This window comes from Neovison vison, chromosome 6 (genome assembly GCF_020171115.1).
Source record: "Neovison vison isolate M4711 chromosome 6, ASM_NN_V1, whole genome shotgun sequence".
NCBI classification, from domain to species: domain Eukaryota; kingdom Metazoa; phylum Chordata; class Mammalia; order Carnivora; family Mustelidae; genus Neogale; species Neogale vison.
Genome location: NC_058096.1, coordinates 173,372,512 through 173,394,327, shown reverse-complemented (window position 1 = coordinate 173,394,327; position 21,816 = coordinate 173,372,512). Strand labels below are relative to the sequence as shown.

Here is a 21,816-nt window from a genome sequence, read left to right as displayed (position 1 = left end):
GAAAGACAGAGCTAGTACTTGCCTCAAAGGTCACAAATGTTTACTACGAAGTTAAATGAAGCAATGCATGCAAGACACCTAGTAGCTGGGGCTCTTGGGGGGCGCAGTCAGTTAAGCGCCTGCCTTTGGCTCAGGTTATGATCCCAGAGTCATGGGATCGAGCCCCAGGTTGGGCTCCCTGCTCAGCGGGGAGCCTGCTTCTCCCTCTCCCGCTGCTACTCCCTCTGTGCACATGTATACGCCTGCTCTCTCTCTATCAAATAAATAAATAAAATCTTAAGGGAAAAAAAGGACACCTAGTAGAACCCTTGGCTCATGGTAATGTGGCTGTGATGGGTATCTGAAAGACTGAACAACCAGCACAGCACAGGCACCAAGCGATCAGGGAAGATCCGGCTGGCACGCCGTACTGGGAGAATACCAGCTCTTGGAAAGTATTACTGGAAAGCTACGACTAGTGTGATACTAGTCATAATAATAGAAGTAGCTGTGAATGAGACAGGAGCCCCACCTGGAGGATCTTTTCCTTTGTCCCTGCCTTGTTCTATGCAAACCTTTGCATTCTGAATCCTCTGCACACTCACAGGTTCAACTTACCTACGGCAAAAGTGCTTCTCTGCTTAGGATTCACCTGAAAGGTTAAATCTAAATTATAGCATCTTTTTAGGGAAATACTACATCTGTGAAGAAAGGTTAGTTGCTGGCTGGAATCCTCCTGCCAACCACTCCGTGAAGCTGAGGGATGCCCCAGACCTTCACTGCAGAGAATATTAAACATTATTCACCAGCTAGCCAAGCACCTCCCAGTTCTTTCCAAAATCTGACTTTCCCAATTTTAAACACATTTGAATAGAATTCCCTGTTGCTTTCTTTTCCCCGTGAGGGGAAAACAGTGGCCAACACTTAACCTGCTAGAGAAAGTATTTTTCTCAGGTATATCCCCTGGGAGGTAAGAGATGTCACAAACTAAAGGCATCAGAATAGAAAAGAACATCACCTCACACACACACACACGGCACTATCTGCAGGTAGAGCTAATATTCCAGATGGAAATCTGGAGCTGTGGTGCGCCCCCGCCAACTCAGGAAGGGCCCCCAGTTCCCAGTCTTGAAGAGGATAAGCCAACCTCAGGCAAGGGATGGCTGGGAAAGAGCAGTGGATTATGGATTTGACTCTGGGGAAGGAGAGGGGGCTCGGAGGCCGGAGGGGCCTAGAGTGAGCTGTACATAATTTATCACCTGGAAAATCATCACAATGGGTGCTCTTACACATAAATAACCCTCAGAATCCCCTGGAGGGCTTGTTAAAATACAGATTGCTGGGTCCTGCCCCTGGAGTTTCTCATTCAGCAGGTCTGAGGGGAGGCTCCAGATTTTGCATGTCTGACAAGTCTCCACGTGAGGCTGCGTCAGGACCACACTTTGTTAAACAGATGTTCTAACATCTGCGGTCCCGGTTCCCTAGTCAGGGACAGCACTACGAAGCCCACACACTGTCCTCTCAGCAACACTATGTCAGGCACCGGGCACAAGGAGCGGGTAACCCTTTGCCCAAATGGCCCCACCAAGCTCCTAAGGTAGCCAGAAGACAGATGTCCCCCTCCCTGCCTCCCACCAGCCCCGCCGCAGAGCAATTCCAATTACCACTTGAGCTTCATTCATTCATTCAACAAACGTTTAGTGCCAACCATATGCCAAACCTGGTGCTGGGTGTTCAGGACCCCGGGTCAAGAGCCACCCGAGCTGTCATCTCCGAGCCCATCACCCAGGGGTTGTCAAAAGGGGACAGACAAGAACACAGATGATTTCGGCACAGGATGGCAGCTTCTGCCTCACTCTTTTGAAGTCCTTCTGTCAAGTCAGAAAGGGAAGATATCCTTGATTCCTCTTTTCCATTCCTACCTCTGAAAGACTGCCCAGCACGGCCCACCACCTCCTGGCCTGTTCTGCCATGCCTCTGGCAATCATCACCATCCGTCTGCTCCACGCGTGCTGCCCCCAATCAAGGGTCATCTTTCAAAAACAGAAATGGGGTCATGCTCCCCCCCCCATACTTACAGTGCCTCAGTAGTTCCAGCTGCACTGGCCTCTCCTCCCCTCCTGCTGCCCCCAAGACTGCCCTTTCTCATCCCTCAGGTCTCTGCTTAAAAGCCACTGCCTCCAGATGCCTTCCCTGACTGCTGTTCAGTGAGGATGATCAAAGAGGGCTGCAAATCCTTTGATGGGAAAAGGGTTTTCTTTCCTATCTCCTTGAAGCTGAGCTCAGGCTGAGAGGCGGTGCTGGGCCAGTTCCAGACCTCGCTTGACGACTGGGGCTTCCCTACTGCTCTCTCTGGGCCTTGAGCTACCGTGTCAGACACCCAGCTGAAATGCTAGGTATAGAGGCCCTGACACCACACAGGGAAGGAGGCAGCCCAGCTGGGCCCAGCCTTGCAACCATGCCCACCAAAACACCATGCACATAGATGAAGCCCTCTTGGACCCAGCCCAGCTGCCAGCCGCCCAGCCACTGATCATCAGTGATCCCAGTCAAAGACCCATAAAGCAGGAAAATCACCCGACTGAGCCCTGTCCAAATTCCTGACCCCCTAAACCATGAGGTACTGCGTTTTAGTACCAAGTATTGCTGTTACACAGAATAGATAACCAGCATTACATGTATTACATGTATGTCCATCAAAGTACCTCCTGGGCAGCTGCATATATATATATATATATATATATATATATATATATGTGTGTGTGTGTGTGTGTGTGTGTGTGTATATTTTTTTTTTTAATTGCCTGGGAAGATAAAGAGCAAATGGAGGAATCAAGATCAAGAGACCTGAGCTCTTATTATGGACTGAATGTCTGGGTTCCCTTAAAAGTCATATATCATATTATATATATATATATATATATATATATGCCATATACTGCCCAGTATGGCGGTTATCAGGTGATCGGGCCTTCAGCAGGTAATTAGAATTAGGGCAGAGCCCTCATGAATGGGATTAGTGCCCTTAGAAAAGTCAGGAGAGAACTTGCTCTCTCTCTCTGCTCTCCACCACGTGAAGACCCAATGAGAATCAGCGGTCTGCACGCTGAGAATGCAGCCATCTGGCACTGTCAGGGCTGGGCTCACCGGGGCTGAGCACCCTGTAGCACATGATACCAAGAAATGTTCAAGTGGTGGGCCTGAGGGTTTAACTGGGGCAGGTTGAACATCTGGAGGATAATACCCTCATCATCTATGTCTTTTCTACTATCACATATCACTGAGGCCTCTGATTTTCCTGGACTGTGTGGTATGCTGAACCACCAAGTCTAACAAAACACAGTTCCCGCTCTCAGACACTGTCCCTTCTCTTGAGGGGGGACATGCCCACAACTGGTACAGTCAGGGCAGGCACCCAGGCCTTCTGGCCATGTTCTTTGAGCTCTGCCACCTGTTTGCTCTTCAGGCCTCAGTGTTCAGGTGTTACCTCCTCTGAGTCTGACCCGGTGCTTCCTCTGTGTGCCCGTAATACTCTGGATTTGTTGATTTGTTGATTTAGCCAGTATTTACTGAGGACCTACGAGGTACCAGGCCCTGATTTATCAGAGGAAACAAGAGAGGCAGTTTCCGCCATGGTGGGATTTCCCCTCTAGCGAAAGAATAGAGATAAACAATCAAACATAAAAAGATAAAAGAAAGAAACTATCAAATGATTGCAAACTGGTGGACTTCCAGTTCCCAGCATGATGAGAAATCCATTTACAAGCCACCTGGTCTATGGTACTTGGCTACAGCAGCCCAAGGAACTAAGACAGTTTCCATCCCAGCCCGGCCACTCATTTGCTGGGCTATCTTGGGCAACTCAACTCCCTCTCTAAACAAAACCTCTCAGCCAGAGTAGGTTTTACAGACCAAGTACATTTTCTCCTTCCCTTGCTCCTGCTCATGCACAATACCCCATCTCTCTCTGGCACTGGGCCCACTGCAGTGGGAATAAGATAACAAGATCTGGGCCCTGCCCTCAATGTCCTGAGAGGCTACCTGCCAGAGAGATGGACACTCTTAAATGAAGTAACTGTAAGACAGCAAGACAAGCCTTCTCTGGACAGCAGGACAAAGGACCCAGAGCCCAGCACAGATCCTGTTCACTGAGCTCCAAAGAGGTAGCACTGGTAGGCCCTGGGGTCAAAGGGCTAGTCCAGGCATCCCTTAGAGACTCCTGCTTCCAAAAGCCACATTAGCATCGTGCAGAGGGCTGATGCCAGCTGCACTGGCCTGAGCCCACACCCTAATTAGAATTTCATAGTGTCTCAAGCAGCCTGCTTGGCCCGACTGCCAGCTGGGGCTCCTGTTCCTTCTGGTGGCCTCTGTTTAATGAACCCATGAGGGGCTGGCTGAGCCCATTACAGGCGATGCGAGGGAACAGGGGACCCCCGCCCACGCTCCCTCATGCCCTTACATCTCCCCCTGTCCCCCACATTCACACTGCAAATGGGAAGGAAGGAGATAGGCAGGAGCTGAAGCCACAGCCTGACCACACCACCCTGGATGGCTCCAGTGACAGCTCAGCCAGAGATAAGTGTTTCCATGAGTGTGTCTCTATCTCTGGTTTTAGGGGAGACTTCAGTTCCCATCGCTGTTCTCGGGCTGCAGCCGGCCCTTTCTTATCTCAGGCCGATGAGGCAGAATGAAAATGACAGTTCAAATCCATCTTCTTGAAATGACTGGCCCACAGACAGGCCTGGACAAGCTGCTTCTCAGAGCTGCACTGTCCTCATCTTTAAGACAGCGCAATGACCCCCACCCGGCCCCAAGCGCTCAGTACTGCACTCGGTAAACTGTCATGGCTGTTGTTAGGATAAAAAGATAGGCCAGAGATGGCACCAAAATGGGAGCAGCATTGCTTCCGAAGGGCAGGACTGTTCAAGTGACTTTTTCCCCTTGTTTTTCAGTATTTTCTAAATTACATACAATGAGCATTTTACTTTCATCATTTGGAAAGAAAAAAAAAAAAAGTAAACTTTCTCCCCACCCTCCTCCCCAAAAATATCTAACCAAAAAATGAGATAATGTGTGTGAAAGGGCCTAGACAGTGCCTGGATGCTATTTTAATAGAAGCTTCCCCCCAGGGGTGCCTGGGTGGCTCAGTGGGTTAAAGCCTCTGCCTTTGGCTCAGGTCATGATCTCAGGGTCCTGGGATCGAGCCCCACATCAGGCTCAATGCTCAGTGGGGAGTCTGCTTCCCCCGCCTCTCTCTGCCTGCCTGTTTACTTGTGATTTCTGTCTGTCAAATAAATAAATAAAATCTTAAAAAAAAAAAAAAAAAGAAGAAGAAGAAGAAGCAGTTTCCTCCTGCAGGCTAAGTCTGAATAAATGACATTGGGTAGAAAAACGAGGCGTATTTGCAAAGATGCAACACATTTTTGCTCTTCGATAAAAAATTTCCACAAAAGTGAGTGTTTGAATGCTGGAGCACAGTTGAGGGGAGATGTTTACGGGAGTTAAAAGGAAGAGCGCTCCCTGACCAGAGCAGAAGGCAAAAAAACATAGGGAAGAATGTGGAAGCAAGGTAGGGTCCACTGACAGGTGAACAGATACACACGATGTGCTGTGTACACCCAATGGAATATTACTCAGCCTTAAAAAGGCATAGGTTACAATAGGGAGGGAGCTAGAGGACATTGTACTAAATGAAATAAGCCAGTTACGAAAGGGCAACGGCTATATGATTTCACTTCTCTGAGGTCCCTACAGTAGTGAGATTCATGGAGACTGCAAGTCCAGTGGTGGTTGACAGGGACTAGAGGGGGAGGGAATGCAGAGTTAGTGTTTGACGGGAGTGGAGTTTCTGTTTCGCCAGATGACAAGCGTTGTGGGGGGTGTATTGTAGTGACTGCCGCACACCAGTGTGAGTATCCTTCATGCTACCTAACTGTATGCTTAAATATGGTTAAGATGGTCGATTTTATATTATGTGTGTTCTATACACCACAGCTTTTTTAAATGTAGAGAGAAAAACTGGATCAGACCCAGAGGTCGGGGGTTGAAGCAAGTTGCTGAGGTCGAGAGTGACCAGCTGGAGAGATGGAGGAGAAGGTCCAGGGAGCATGGCTGAGAGAGAGAGAGCTCCACAGAGGCACCCTGCCCCCTGAACGCCTTCCCGGTGAGGTTGCTACCTCCTACCTGCGCTGGAAGAGGCTGGCCCCAGTGGGTTCGGGGCAAAGAGGTTTTGTGTTGCTGGCAGATTCAGAGGCTGCCCCGTCAGTGCCTGAGGGGATCTGCACTCACAAACCCAGAGTATGGAGCAAGAGAAATCAGGACTCGGGGAGTTTGTTTATAGTAAATAAATGAGGCAGAGAAAGAGCCGGGGGCACCCACCCTCCAGGGGAGTAAGCAGAAGGGATGCCTTGAGCATCAGTCCATGGAGAAGAGATTCTGAGATCCCTGTGTGAGGGAGTTGGGAAGTGGGCTGGCTGGTCCCCAGATAAAAGGGTCCAAGGGTCCTGAAAGGAGGGGGGAGGTCACTCTGGCCCAGATGAAGACTAGCTCAATGCCTGGTGCTTGGTAGGAAAATAGCTACAGCAAGGACAATTTACTGAGCACGTACTGTCTGCGACAAGCACTTTTCCGAGTTCCTCACTCACTCCCTGCAGCATCCTTATGCATGAGAACAACCTCTACCCTCACTCTCCACGCAGGAAGTCGCAGGAAGTCACGCACAGAGGGGTCTGTAACCGGCATCCCCAAGGCCTTGAAAGCACACCATCTGCCTCCAGGGAGTCTTTGCCTCCTTCGTGCTTTGGGGCCTCCCCTAGACGCAGGCCCCGCCCCTGCCCTTTCCTCACTTGAACTGGTGCTCCCGGGAACTGCGGATCTTGGAGGAGAACCGCTCGGCCAGCTTCTCCAGGCTGCGGGAGTACTCGAGCTCAATCTCAGCTTTCCGGCGGAAGAACTCCTGGAGGTCCTGAAGCAGCTGCAGCCGGGACTCGGATTGCTGCTCCAGGCATTTGAACTGCTCCACCAGCTGCGTGCGGATCTCTGCGGGCAGAGGCAAGGGGCGGCAGGCGTTAGGCTGTGGTCGGCACCGCGGTGGGACTCATCCGGCTGATCCAGGGCCCCTGATGGAGGCACTGCGATTCCTGCAGCCCCCCTCCCCACCGCCACGACCCCTCCCCGCCCCCCACCCAAGCCTCTCCGGCACTGGCACAGAGCTATGGCACGCGCTGGCTTCCGTCACACGGTCTAACCCAATGTTTCCCCAAGTTGAATCATGGCGTGTCACCACCATGGCTTCTGCTGTATCCACATGCCGCCAGCATTATTATTTCTTCCATATGATCGAGTCAATTGGCTCACTTTTCCTACTGAAATGAACGTATTTGAAATGAACAGCTTTGTGTCACCACAGGGAGGGGAAAACTAGGACCACGTGCCATCCTGCGACACAAAAAAGGAATTCAACAAAAACAAAAAGTTTGTAAAATTCTATCTAGAGACTATTATTGCTTACCAGAGGCCCTGAGCCCAAGCTGCCTGCTCTCTACCAACAAAAGGAAAATGGGAGCCTGTGAGATGCTAAAGACTTTCTCCAGATGCCATCAGGGCTGAGAGAGGCTGAGAAGGGGATGCCGGGGGCTCTTGGGTTTCGGTGTTACTTAAGGCCACGTCTGTGTTCCGCGTTAAATCACCTTGAGCTCCGTGCATAAACATCTCAAGTACCCCCCAGAGGAATGTCACCCACACTTCAGGAAATACTGACAGCAAACCAGGTCTGTACAACCAGGGCAAAAGTTCAAAAGCTGGGGAGGTGGAGATAAAAATCACAGGCAAATCCCAATAACTACAGCCAACCTCATCTTCAAACCCATAGCGTTGTCACTGCTGCCAGCCCTCGACTTTAACTCCTTCCCAGCCATTCCACAAGCTGCTCAACACATCAGTCTCCCCAAAGCTCTCTGCTCATACCAGCTCCCTGCGCATAATGCCCCACAGCCCCCTTCTGCCTAAGGATTAAGCCCAACTCCTTGGCATGGAATTCAAGGCCATCCACCGCCCAGCCACAAACTTTACTTGTTGGGATTCACCCCCAGTGGACTCTTAAAACCATTCAAACCAGTCCTTGAAATATCCAGTCCCAACTGCATAAATGGGCATCCTGTCTGAAAATGGCCAACTCCGTCTTAGCATCCTTCAGAGAAGTGGTCTTCACAGGGGATAGCCCTACCCTGGGGTACCCAAAGGCTTCCCAGGGGTACACAAAAAGTACAAGGGAATCATCTTCCTTTGGGATCACGAACCCTTGCTACTCGGTGTGGCCTGAGAACTGGCAGCATCAGCCTCCGCAGTGGGCTTATTAGAAAAGCAGAATCTCAGACCCCAGCTCCAGAATTTCTGAATCGGAATTTGCATTTTAGCAAGATCCCCAGATGGTCCTAAGTATCTTAAAGTATGAGAAGCACTGCCATCTACCACCCCCTTCCATCTCATTATGAGGAGCATTTCCCACACTATCTTACTTTTATGTTTAGTAATTATTTGTCAATGCATGAAATAACCAATATTATTTTGATGAACTGTGTATCTGATCATTGTAATGATAAATTAATCCAAAAGAAAGATACTTAGAGTTCTATGAGCAAAGGAAAAATTTCCAATGTCTATTTCAGTTTATATACATGTTTTAGATCAAAAGAAGTATGATAGATAGGGGCGCCTGGGTGGCTCAGTTTGTTAAGTGTCTACCTTCTGTTCAGGTCATGATTCTGGAGTCCTGGGATCGAGTCCCACATCCAGCTCCCTGCTCAGCAGGGAGTCTGCTTCTCCCTCTTCCTCTGCTCCTTCTTCAACTCATGCTCTGTCTCTTGCTCACTGTATCTCAAATAAATAAATAAAATCTTTTTAAAAAAAAGAAGTATGATAATCAATAGAAGAGTTTCAAGTCTAGAAATATATTGGGATAAAAATTCTGTGAAAAAACTAGAATGGAATTATGAGTTCAAGAAAGTAAAGAAAGGCACCAAAAAAAAAATTCTGACTCATTTGGATAATTTTTGACAGATGCTGATGGATACCAGTGTGTTACAGTATTTATCCTGTGATCTGGCAATCCCACTCATGGCTACCTACCCCAAACACATCCAGTATTTATGTCCACCAAAAACTATATAGAACACTTAGAGTAGTTTTACAACCAAATATTAGAAACAACCCAAAATGTCCATTAGGGGTAGACAAGATTTTTTAAATCTCAAAATGGCACTCGATGGAATACTACACAACAATGACAAATGATGGCTCAAGTCACAATCCCAGGGTCCTGGAATCAAGTCTGGCTTTGGGCTCCCTGCTCAGCAGAGACTGCTTCCCCCTATGCCTGCCCCTTCCCTGCTTGTGCTCACTTGCTCTCTCTCTCTGACAAATAAAATCTTTTTTAAAAAAAAAAACTGAGTTGCATACTGGAGATCTGTGCATTCTACTCTATATAAGTGATCCTGCAATAAAAAGGCAAAATAAAAAATTGCCCTGTTATTTCATTTCCATTTGATAGAGTTAAGAGTGTAATTTTATTCTACAAGGTCAATATTTACAATATGGTAGAAATGATATCCTTCATAACTATTTAAACTTATAATGAAACATTTCAGATGTCAAGTTAAAATGTATGAGGCAAGAGAGTTTTTTCCCCCTGAGTTCACTTAAAGAGTAGGCAAGCAGAAAAGTTTAAAACCTTCTTTAGAGCCTATGTCAAATACTGTTCCTCCCAGGGAGTCCTGGACTGCTTGGTCCTCCCAGCCCTACTCTGAACTCCCATGGTACTTCTAATTTGTCTCTGTCTGCCTCCTGCCATTGCTTTAATTCTTCCACGAACGTGAGTCATATCCACCTTAGCTCCTCAAATGAAATTTAAGCTCTGAAGGTAGAGTTTCCCTGCACATACTAGATCATCAGGAGATCGCTATCTGTACAACAAATTACTATTTATTTTTACCAAGTGCTTTTACCCAAGGATATTAAGTGTTGTGATTATGGGAGTCTCACTCAACACAACCATACACACACACACACACACCCCACACACAACACATACACACAACACCACACACACAGCATACTACACACATACACACACATAACCATACACCACATATCACATCGTACACACACACACACACACACACACACAAACCATGACATTATTATCCATTTTTATAGAGGAAGAAAGCACAGCTCTGTGTAAACTGTAATCAGGAACCTGTCCAAGTTTACATTTTGTTCTCTGAACTATAACAAAGCTGCACAGGTATGCCTATGACATGGCTTATGTGTTGAATTGGTTCGAGATGCCATCACGCCCCAAAAGGTAAGCCCTACCATATCAACACATCGTTATAAAAATGCTTTCCAAATATTTTTCAAATAACTTTCAGACCATCTACTATTTGGGCCTCAAAACAGTAATCATCACTAGCATTTATGGAGTCCATCATTTGTTGCAGGCACAGTGCTGACTTCTTCACAAAATTATTTCACATTATCTGTACCCCATAAGGCAGGAGCTACAAGCGTTCCCCTACTCTCACCCCATATATGAGGAGGTGGAGGCTCAGAGGTAAGCAGCCTCTGTTCATAACAGCTGGTGTGTTGCAATTAATCTAGGAATCAAGCCCAGATCCCTCAGATGGCAGCAAAGATCCTCCAGACACCTAACTAGACTGAAAGCATATTATTTTTTTTAAAGACTTTAATCCATCTGTATTCAACCTCTTGTATCCTTCTTGTAACAAGATGGTGGTCTAAAGAGAATTGTTAATCAGAAATGCTGCAGCCACTGCTTTCCTGCATTACAGGGCATAATCAGGAGCCAGTGTTCTCATATTTTAGAGGAAAAGCTCATAAATCACACTATGATGACAAGAGAGGATCTGGAAGGAGCAGAGAATCTCCCCCAATTCATACTACCAGCTGGAGCCTCCAGGCTGTCTCGTGCATAGACCCTTCTAGGAGCTTGGGCAGCTCAGAGTCAAATCAAATCCTTCTAGCAGGAAACGGTCCCGGCTAGATCTCTGACTGCAGCTCACCCGTGCTCTGGAACCCTGAAAGGATTTGATTACCCTTCTCGTTATTTCTAACTCCCTTCCAAGTTGCTCCTCCTTGGAGCTGGCACAGATTTGGGTTTTCTCCTTGAAGATTTCAAAGGAGCGACAAAAATAAAATAAAACAGAAGTGCTCCCAAGGCTCAGACTCCATTCAGCAGACATTCCCCCCAGGGGGCGGTTCCAGCCACAGCATAGCGCAGAGCAGCAGAAAAATTAAAGCGGGTGGGGCAGGGAGGAAAAGGGGTTTGGAAAGTCAGGAAAAGCTCTTTGCTGTCAGAACCTTGAAGCTGAAGATGACCTCTCCAATCACCTAGTGTACCCTTCTGGTTTTACAGATAAAAAGCATGAGGCCCAAAGAAGGGGCAGAACTAATTCTGACACCTGGACTCCTGAAGCTCAGCTCCCTGTGGCACTCTCCTGATAAAATTCTCCATGGCTCCCTATTGCTTACAGGCTCAAAGACAAATTCCTCTGACTTTCAAAGCCCAAGAATCTACAGCCTGCCTATCCATTCCCCATAAAGCCTCTGCTTCTTCTACAATAGTCTCACCAAAGACCACAGTGGCTATGCCGATGCCACTGCCCATGGCGACACTCAGGGCAACCAGACTTAGGGCTAAACAAGTATCCCCAGGCTCCCCACCCCACTCACAACTACAACCTCACAAGCAGAGGCAGCCGGTCTTCTTCAGGTTCCAGGTAATTAGAAATTTTATTTTTAAAAAATTAATAGATCATTTTTTAGAGAAGCTTTAGGTTTACAGAAAAATTAACCAGAAAGTACAAAGAGTTTCCACATACTCCCTCTCACTCCCAGGCACAGTTTCTCTTATTATCAACATCTTGCACTGATGGGTGTGATACATCTGTTACAACTGATGAACAAAACTAATATGTTACTATTTACTAGAGTCCAGAGTTTAGGTTAGGGCTCACTCTTGGCCTGTTATATCACATGAGTTTGGACAAATGCATAACGTCATGTGGCTGTCATTATGATATCGTACAGTGTATCTTCGCTGCCCTAAAAATCCCCCAAGTTCCACCGATTCATCCCTTCTTCCCGCCTCTCTGTGACCCCTGAAAACTACTCGCTTTTTACTATCTCTCTAATTTTGCCTTTTCCAGAAAGTCATATAGTTGGAACCATACATTATATATGCTTTTTAAGCTGGTTTCTTTTATTTAGCAATAAGCATTTAAATTTCCTCCATGTCTTTTCATGGCTTGATAGCTCATTTCTTTTTATCACTGAATAATACCCCATTATATGGAATAATAGTCCTGGTTTATTTATCCATTCACCTCCTGAATAGTTTCCAGTTTGATAGTTTCCAATTTGGGGCAATTATGAATATTTTGTGCAAGTTTTGTGCAAGTTTTCAACTCATTTGGAGAAATACTTTTTTGTTAACTAATAGACATGTTTAAGAGCAGTTTTAGGTTTATTGGGAAAAAAGAAGTTCTATTTTTAGATAAGAAATACAGGAATTTAAAATATTAGTACAAAATTCGAAAGATAGATAGGATATAAAGAGAAAAACCTCTCTCTTACCCCTGTCCACCAGCCACTTAGTCCCTCTCTAATAAAGTAACCAACTTACAAGGTTCATGTGCATCCTTCTAGAAATAATGGTGTATTTCAAATACATTATTTCCCCCATTTTTACAAACATAACAACACATCATTCACAGCATTCTGCACCTTACTTTTGTCTTTTAAGAATACCTTGGGAAGGGATGCCTGGGTGGCTCAGTTGGTTAAGCATCTGTCTTCAGCTCAGGTCATGATCCCAAGATCCTGGGGTCGCCCCCACCAACCGTGGGCCACAGAGTCTTCTCCCTCTCCCTTTGCCCCTCCTCCTACTCAAGCTCTCTCTCTCTCTCTCATAAATGAATTTAAAAATCTTAAAAAAAAAAAAAAAAAGAATACATTGGAAAGATCAGTCCATATCACTTTATAAAGAACTTCCTCATTCCTTTCCATAGTATTATATAATTCCACTATAAAATTTATAAATTTTTAACCAGTCCCCTTCACCGGACCGGTTGTTTGTAAACCTTCACTATCACCAACGATACTGGAATGAAGAACCCTATGCAGGCTTCGTTTCGCACTTATGCAGGTAGATCGTTTGTGTGACGGACTCTTCATGTGGAAGTGCAGGAGTGAAGGGCATTCGCATGACTACTTCGCATGACTCTTTTGCATGGCTATTTTGAGATTGCTAAACTGCCCCCTTCTGCAACTGTACCAACTGATAGCTCCCAGAATCTACGAGGGGCCATAGGGACTATTTAAAAACAGGCGTGTTGGGATTTGCTTCAAAATAACCTCAGGTCAGGGGGACTGGGGAGTAGCAGGCTTCTAGGTAACCCAAGATTGGCCTTGAGTTGATTGCTGAAGTTTAGTTGTGGTGATGGATATGAGGAAGAGGCTTGTTATAGTATTCTCTCTACTCTGGTAATGTTTGAAACTTTCCATAATAAAAGAGGGGGGGAAAGACAGAGAGAAAGAGAGAGAGAAAAGAAAGATAGACAAAGCCAGAAACTTGATACAAAGGCTGCAGCTCTTGTTAACAAGTCTGACCCCTTGGGAATGCCAACGCGGTGTCCCCAGAGGCCTCTGCCCCTAGGCTGCAGATGGGTTAGAAAGAGGGGTCAGAATATGACCTTAAGAGCAACTTTAAAGGCAGCTTCCCAGGCCCCACCCAATTCCAAACCTTGGACCCTGTCCTGAGAACATGGTAACTTTTCTGACACCTCCTGGGATGGTGAGACCCCACTTTCGCAGCACATTCAACCTGAACATCAAGATCGAGTGAGCATGTGTCCCCTCTGCTCCGCAGAGGCAGCCGGCTTACCCCATCCCCCCACCCCCCCACCCCACCCCCGCCAGCAGCGTTTCCAGAGCTAACAAGGAGGCTGAGCTGCATGGTGTGTCACTGCGGACAGTGCCTCCTCACATCTCTGCACACACAGTCCTGCCTCATTATCACCGCGTCCTAGGAGGCTGCTGCTACTATCATTCCTGCTTCAGAGATGAAGCAAATGTTGAGACTCAGGGAGTGGGAGTGATTTGCCCTAGGCTCACCCAGACATTGGCAGAGTCAGGGCCCAAATCCTGAGTAAAGAGCACACAGGAGCTAAGATTACCCAGACTCTAGGTCAAGGTGCTCTCCCTGGGGATCCAATGCTTCCCCTTTCGGGGATCATGTCCCGCTCCACCTCCTGTCTCCATCCCACACTCCATCTGTCATCCTCCTTCCATTCTCACTGGCCCTGGCTGTCACTGTATCCACGCCAGTGCATCCTGACCTTGACCTCAAGGAGGGAAACATGGACTTGGTAGCACAATGTAACAGGCCCTGGGTTTACCTGCAAGGGATTCAAATCCTGGCCCTGCCACACATGAAGCTGAGTAAACATGAGCATGTTTGTTTTATTTCCCTGCAGCTCAGGTTCCTCTGTAAAATGGGGATGGTGAGAATCTATCTCACGTGCTTGTTGTAAGAATAAGTGATCATTCAAGAAAGCTCTCCAACCAGTGCTCTATTTTAGCACTGCCCTAACTCAGTGGCCACTAGTCATATGTGGCTACTTAAATTTGATTAAAATAAAAAATTCACTTCTCAGTTGCACTAGCCACATTTCAAGTGCTCAAAAGCACATGTGGCTAGTGGCTACTGTACTGGACAGAGCAAAACATTTCCCAGCACTGCAGAAACTTCTAATGGGTTTAGAGCGCTGGATGAGAGGCTTAATAAAAGCTCTCATTAGCTATGACCATCATTTATTAGTATGCTTTCTGCTTTCTGTGGCCAGCCCAACAGCCAGCATCCTGAAAGAGTCTACTGCCATCCAACTCCAGCTTTAGGGGAGGGAGGTGGTGTGGCAGAGGGAGTAGAGAGACCGGCAGAGCCTGGACTCCAGCTGCTGTCACAAGTTGGAATACTGTCTCTGCCAGACATGCACTGGGAGGTCTTAGGCAGGCAAGTCATTTTCTCTGAGCTGTTCCCCCAGCTATGCTCACCCTGCAGGGGTGCTGCAAGGATCAGACTAGAAATGTGTGCCATGTGCCAGGCACCGAGGAGACCCTGGGCCAACAGCCTCCACAGAGGCTCACAGGCTTTGGGGACAGGGGAAGGGCAGAGGCTCCCTGGCTCTGGGGACAGCCAGCCTGGACACAAACCCGGTTTTCTCCACTTTGTAGATGCCGCTTCAGTTCCCTGAATCTGTTTTCTCATCTATAAAATGCGGAATAACAATACCTTCCTCTCGGGTTTGTCAAAAGAGAGATGGTGTCCATATAACGCACCTGGTGGGATGCCTGGAGCACGGCAGATAAGCAGTACGTGGCAGGAACGAGCCACCACTGCTGGGGAGCCGTGCAGACAGAGTATGGGGCACACTGGGCACCAGGCTAGGTGTTCCCCCAACCCATCTCACACGCCCCACCAAACACAATTCCGCCAAGAAGGCTGTGTCATCCCTGGCCACTCTCCCTCGGGTCACTCAGCGCGGGTTCCCTCCTCCTTCCAGTCCTCTCCAAAAGCACCCCCCTCCCAAGCAAGGGCACCACACCATGCTGGAGAGCACCAGCTGCTCCGCCAGTCCCAGCCACCAGGCGCTGTTTCCTAGCAACCACGATGGAGGCCCAGATAGACAAGCGAGTCACCCTTCCCTGCCTGTGCTGTGGGTAGAGCAGACTGGGTGGGTGACAGGGAGCAAGCTCCTCTGTCCAGACGCAAACCAGTTCCTGGCACTTTGTACTGTCTCCCTCTTTGGGCCAGGGACGCTCACCAGAGACTTCAGTCGGTCCTGTATTAACCTTGACCACGCCCATTCACAGCCATCATGGCTTCTGACCACCGAAGGCTCAGGGAGGAGCTGGGTATCACACCATAAGTGAAGAAACTGACACCCAAGAGAAGGGAAAGGACCTTCCTGAATCACAGGATTCAAAGCTGGGCAGACGTGGCCCTCCACGTGCTGCCCCATTCTAGCTCTGCTCCCCATCAATCACAGCAAATCATCCCAATAACAGAACTGTTTCTCATATCTTTTCACCACTTCAGCCCTAAATCAGGTGGGAGCTGGGTAGTGCATCGCCCAGAGCTGGATCTGGGATCAGACTTGCTAAGTTCAGAGACTGGCCTTGAAGCTTGCTAGCTGTGTGACCTTCAGCAAGTCAGTAACCTCTCTGGGCCTTGACTTTACCATCTGTAAAATGGAGGGAATAACAGTGGATAATTATTGTGCTAAGTGCTTCCCATGAAGTGTCTCCTTACTCAGGCAAAGCAGCCAATATTGTGCTACAGCCTTGGGAGGAACTACTACTATTTCCTGATTTTGCAGAGGAGGATACTAAGGCACAGAGAAGTACAGTGACATGCCCAATTTCACCTAGACATTAAGGAGTCTTTTGGCTCCAAATCTATACCACTTGCTAGGGATGCCTCCTGAGCGCTTGCCATACCTACTGTATACCAAGTCAGCCAAATTCTTATACTGTCTTCAGCCATCTACTATTCCTCAGGGAAGCGTAAGCCAGGCTTAGCCCAGATAATCAAAATGCATCTAACTCCTGAGGCTTCCTTGAAGCAAATTACATCTGCTTCCAGCATTCTTGGAAGGTTGAGAGAACACAAAAACTGGGTGAAATGACTGGTGTTTCCCCCTCCTCCTCTTACCACCACACCCTCCCCCCAAAAGGAAGCATAGTACATGGGCTAATGTTTTGAAAAACTAATAGTTATTTAATAATGGTGATGATAATGTTGTCAACCAGCAAAATCTTCCTGTAAGAGGAAACAATATGGTTCCAAACACACCAGAGAATTGGCATGAGGGATATCAATGACTGAAAAAATGGGCAATAGGAGATTCCACTTCCCACTGTGGTCTAAAGGCAGAAACCCAGCTCTGAAACCTCCTGACTGCCTTCACCTGGATTACCAAACCAGTTTCTTCCTCAGAAACCAGACAGGAGAGTAGGTGGGAGAGAGGCTTCCCCACAGCATCTGTGCCATGTCTAACTAATAGCCATTCCCTCTCATGAGGAAGTCAAACAGAAGTTGCCTCCCCGCCTTCCAGATGTTCAGCAAAATGCAAAGAATGGTCAGAACAAGGCCACGCCTCCTCCTACCAGAAGCTCAGAGTTAAAGTGGGCCGAGATCAATTTCAACATGAGATTAATATTCGCGGCTTTGCTGCTCAATGGTCCCTGAAGGATCAGATGCATTTAAATGAGAAGAAATCAGGATTCATTAATGCTGAATCTCCAGCTGCGTCCTCGGACTGAGGATGCTTCTTTTTGTTTTCAATCCTACCCTGCTTCTAGAACTAAAATAGCAGTCAGAGAGCTGGGGGCCAGCCTGGAAACATCCAAGTGTTTCCCAAACATTGAGAGCCATCTTTACAATGTGTTCTCTCTAGAAACCATCCACCCTGTATTTACGCAACATATTTCTTTAAATCACCTCGCTGCTTACCTGGGATACTTTACAGTACGGCCATCAATAGAAAAGCCTGAGTCACTCATCATTAATGGGAGGTATTTGTAAAAACAAATACAATGGACACAAAATAATGTTATTAAATTCTACCTAGCTTCTATTACCTGAGACCTGCTTTCTTTTTGATAAAAGGAGTTCGGCAAGTATTCAAAGAAGTGTGGAAGGCATGTTAGCACCTCATGGAGACTTCTCTCCTTAAAGTAATCAGAAGGGTTGAAGGAGAATTAAAAAGAAAAGAACGAAAAAAAAAAAAAGAAAGGTTTATTTCTGTGAGTCATTGCTATTTAGTTTTGTCCCAGTGGACACCCAAAATCATCCTACATATATAACAACAGTGGTGCTCTGTCCTCACTTCAGAAAAATGGCGGTTAGTCCAATCCCTTAATTCACAGAGGAGTCAAAGAACTGAGAGCCTCACCCAATGCAGTACCAGAACCTGGGTCTCCCAGCTGCCTGGCCAGTGCTCAGCTCTCCTGATTACAGTTCTTCCTACACAAGTCCCTTCTCTCCTGTTGTGATGCAAGGCAGCTAGCACAGTGTGAGGGCCTGCCATCACGTTGGTTCCTCACAAATATTTTTACAAGAATCAATTAACCAGTCAAATGAAGTGACATATGTGGTAGGCTGAATGATGATCCCCAAAAGATATTTGGCTCCTAATCCCTAGAAATTGAATGTTACCTTAGAAGGCCAAAGAAGACTGTGCAGAGGTGATTAAGTTAAGGATCTCGAGATGAAGAGATGATCCTGGATTATCCAGGTGGACCCTAACTGCAATTCTCCTTTTGGGGAGAGAAAGTAGGAGATTGGCACAGACAGAAGAGGGAAAGGCAACGTGACCACAGAGACTAGAATGATGTAGCTATGGGTCAGGGAATGCCAGCAGCCACCAGAAGCAGGAAGAGGCAAAGCACGGTTCTCCCCTCGAGTCTCTAGAAGGAGTACTTGGGGTTCTACCAACATCTTAATTTTTGCCCAGTGAAACAGAATTCTGACTTCAGAATTGTGGCTTCTAGAACGGTGAGAGAATTAATGAGTGTTAGATTAAGTCACTTGTTACAGCAGCCATAGGAAACTGATACAACATACATCACACCACTTTGAAAGCTCTAAAGAAAGGCAGGATATGGTCTAAGCAGTGAATGATATAGCAAGTCAGAAGGAGGGACCTTATGAAGGAGGAGAGTTGGATCGCAAGATCTGTACAAGCATGGAGGGAGAGAAGGACACTGTGTCGTACACACTCACAAGCATTTACTGGTTGCCTACTATGTGTGTGTTAGAGGGCAGGAGGAGGCACGATGAAAAGAAGTATACAGTAGGATCCTTACTCTCAATTCCCAGTGTGCTGGGAGGATAAGCCATACTTAGGTGAAAAAATAATTAGCAAAATGAGATGGAATCATTCCCCTTGTAGGATCAGAGGCATGTGCAAAAAAATGTATGTGCAAAGGTATTTATCACATTGTTTGTAAAAGTGAAAACCTGGACACAATAAAACCCAGCAATAAGGTATCGTTTAAGTTTCCTGGCACATCCATGCAACTTTCATGCAGTTTAGAAACCATGTTGCATAACAATAACGACCTTGAAAAATGCGCCTAAAATATGTTAAATAACAAAAGTGGGTTACAAAAATAGGATGTATAGTTTAGTCCTCCCAAAATGAAATTATAGCTATTTATACACAAAGACTAAATATTATATACCAAAACGTTAACTGTGGTTCTCTCTGGGTGGTGGGATCACAGATCTTTTCATTTCTTCAGTAAATATTTACTGAGCACCTATGAACTAAGCCATGGCTCGGCAACCTTTTTTTAAGAGGCTGGATGGTAAATACTTTAGGCTTTGCAGGTCATTTAATTTCCGTTGCAACTACTCAGCTCTGCCCTTGTGGCAAAAGAGGAATCACAGACACTAGGAAATGAATGCACATGGCTGTATTTCAATAAAACTTTATGTACAATAGCAGGTGATGGGTTTTTTCTGGCCCTATAGTGTGCTATAGGTTGCCAACTCTTATGCTAATCACTGTGCTTCTTCTATATTCTTTCTTCTGGTGGCTTTTTTTTTTTTTTTTAAGGAGAGGAAGGGAGGGAGGGAGAGAATGGGGAGGGGCAGAGGGAGATGGAGAGAGAGACTCTTAAGCAGGATCTGCACTCAGCACATAGCCCAACATGGGGCTCCATCTCACAACCCTGAGATCATGACCTAAGCTGAAATCAAGATTCAGATGCTTCACTGACTGAGCCACCTAGGCGCCCCAGTGCTTCTTCTGTATTCTTCAAATCTTCTACAAAATAGGCATTACACCTCTAATATTGGGAGAAACAGTATGTTTTTTAAAATAATATCTGTTGGCCCTGGGAAGGCCATTGGGGGTGAGTGGTCTAGCAGGGTGACATCTCCTCTAGCAAGGACAATCTTAAATATCCCCAGAGGTCAGGGAGGTGACAAAAAATGTGATTAGGGACCCAGTGTAAAACAGTACAGAGAGCACAGATCTGATCAAATATATTCAAATTCACCCTTTAATGCTAATGCTGTGTTTGCTAAACAAAAACCATCTATAAACCTCCAGCTTTTGACTCTGGAAAACCTTCTCAGAATATGTCACTTTGACCAATGCCAGCCCTGCTGGATTCAAACCCAGAGCATGGCGGCCTCCCCTCTGCCACCGCTGTCCCCACCTTGACCCCATTAACTCATGCTGAAATGGCCAGCCCAGGCAAGAGCTGCTAATCTTCACTGAGAAGGTGCCTCCGGCCATGTGTGCGTGCACCTGACAGTAATGGGATACAGGATGGATTTCCCTGACCTTCTGATGAGAATGCCACATGGAAGAATATCCAAGGCCACAGTGAAGCCCAAATATTTTATGCACATAACAGCTACTGCTCATGAAGCCTTGCCACGGGAATGGAAAGGCACTACATCAGGCTGAGTGATTTATGTTTCTGAAAGCCACGTGAGTTATTGCCCATTACCTCATCCTGGCAACTTTGCAAATTCTTGCCAATTGATTTTTGTAAAGGAGCGAAGGAGAAACAAGAAGGGTCTGAACACAAGGGTCTGATTTCAGGCACGTATGTGTGTGTGTGTGTGCATTTTCTTTTAACCTCTGTAAAACTCTGCAAAAGTTTTCTAAGGAAATCTTTGTCCATTCCATAACAGGGTCAGAGATTAAATGTTCAAGGAGGTCAGTGAGTGGGGCCTGATTATTTGAAGGAGTTTCATTTTTACAGTGCACATCAGGCAAAGTCCTTACAATCACTGCTATCAATTCTTGGGGTCAATCAGTGAATTTCCAAGAGAAACTCTTGGAAGGTGACCCTCCATGCCTCTGAGAATAGATGAGGGCAGCAAAAGGTAAAGAAAGGAAATCAAGTACCTTCTCAAGTGCTAAGTCCAGAAAACTTCCAGGAAAAGCCTCAGAAAAAAAAAATAAAAGTCATTATCGCTGCCTAATGGCTTAATAATGGGCCACAAGCCTGAATGAAGGTCATGCTGGTGTACATACATGCTGTGGTCTGGTCAGGTTATTTCGGACCCAAACGTGGACTTTAGAAAGTAAGTTCTGGGTCACTTCCAGCTCTGCCTCAAGGTATTAACGTCATCCATGAACTGGGATTAATGATACTCACCTCCAAATTGTGGTAAAATCAAATAAAGAAATACACACACACATGAAAGATTTTTGCAAACAGTAAAAAGTTATACAAACGGGTGTGATTCTTCTTCACAGTATAATTATTATTCCTTTATAAGACTCTGTTACGTGTCAATTAGTAAAAAAAAAAATGTTGTTTGTGTGCCCACTGACTGTAACAGAGACACAAGATCAGCCAAAGAAAAAGGAAAAGGTTACAGCTCCCTTAGCAGATGTACCTTCCAACGCAGCAGCGAATTTCCACGGTCAGGCTAGAAACCAGTCATTCGTACTTGGGCTCAGTGCAAGCACTTACCGCCCCAATATAAATCTATCTGTCCTCTTAACGCAATATGGAACTCTTTGCCAAGCTCGTATTTCATGTCTTGAGTCGTATTACCGAAGGGGAAAAACACCTCGTGTTTATGAGCTTGCCACTTGGCAGCAGTGTAGTGGGTTCTTTCTGCTCCCTGTTCGGATGATAACTCTTTGTGAGACTTTGGGCAAAGAGCTTCACTCCTCTAGGTCAGTCGGTCAACGGGTTGCTTTTGTGGTCCTACTAGGAACCAAG

At 46.5% G+C, this 21,816-nt stretch overlaps 1 protein-coding gene across 11 annotated transcripts in view; it reads right to left on the bottom strand.

Moving 5' to 3' along the window:
* Window positions 1-21,816, bottom strand: part of SRGAP3 (SLIT-ROBO Rho GTPase activating protein 3) — a 258,338-nt gene that overhangs the window by 132,108 nt on the left and 104,414 nt on the right. For all 11 annotated transcript variants that reach the window (XM_044253090.1, XM_044253091.1, XM_044253092.1 and 8 more), the window contains exon 2: window positions 6,825-7,017. In XM_044253090.1, coding sequence (XP_044109025.1) covers window positions 6,825-7,017 — 193 coding nt within the window. The remainder of the gene's footprint in view (window positions 1-6,824; window positions 7,018-21,816) is intronic.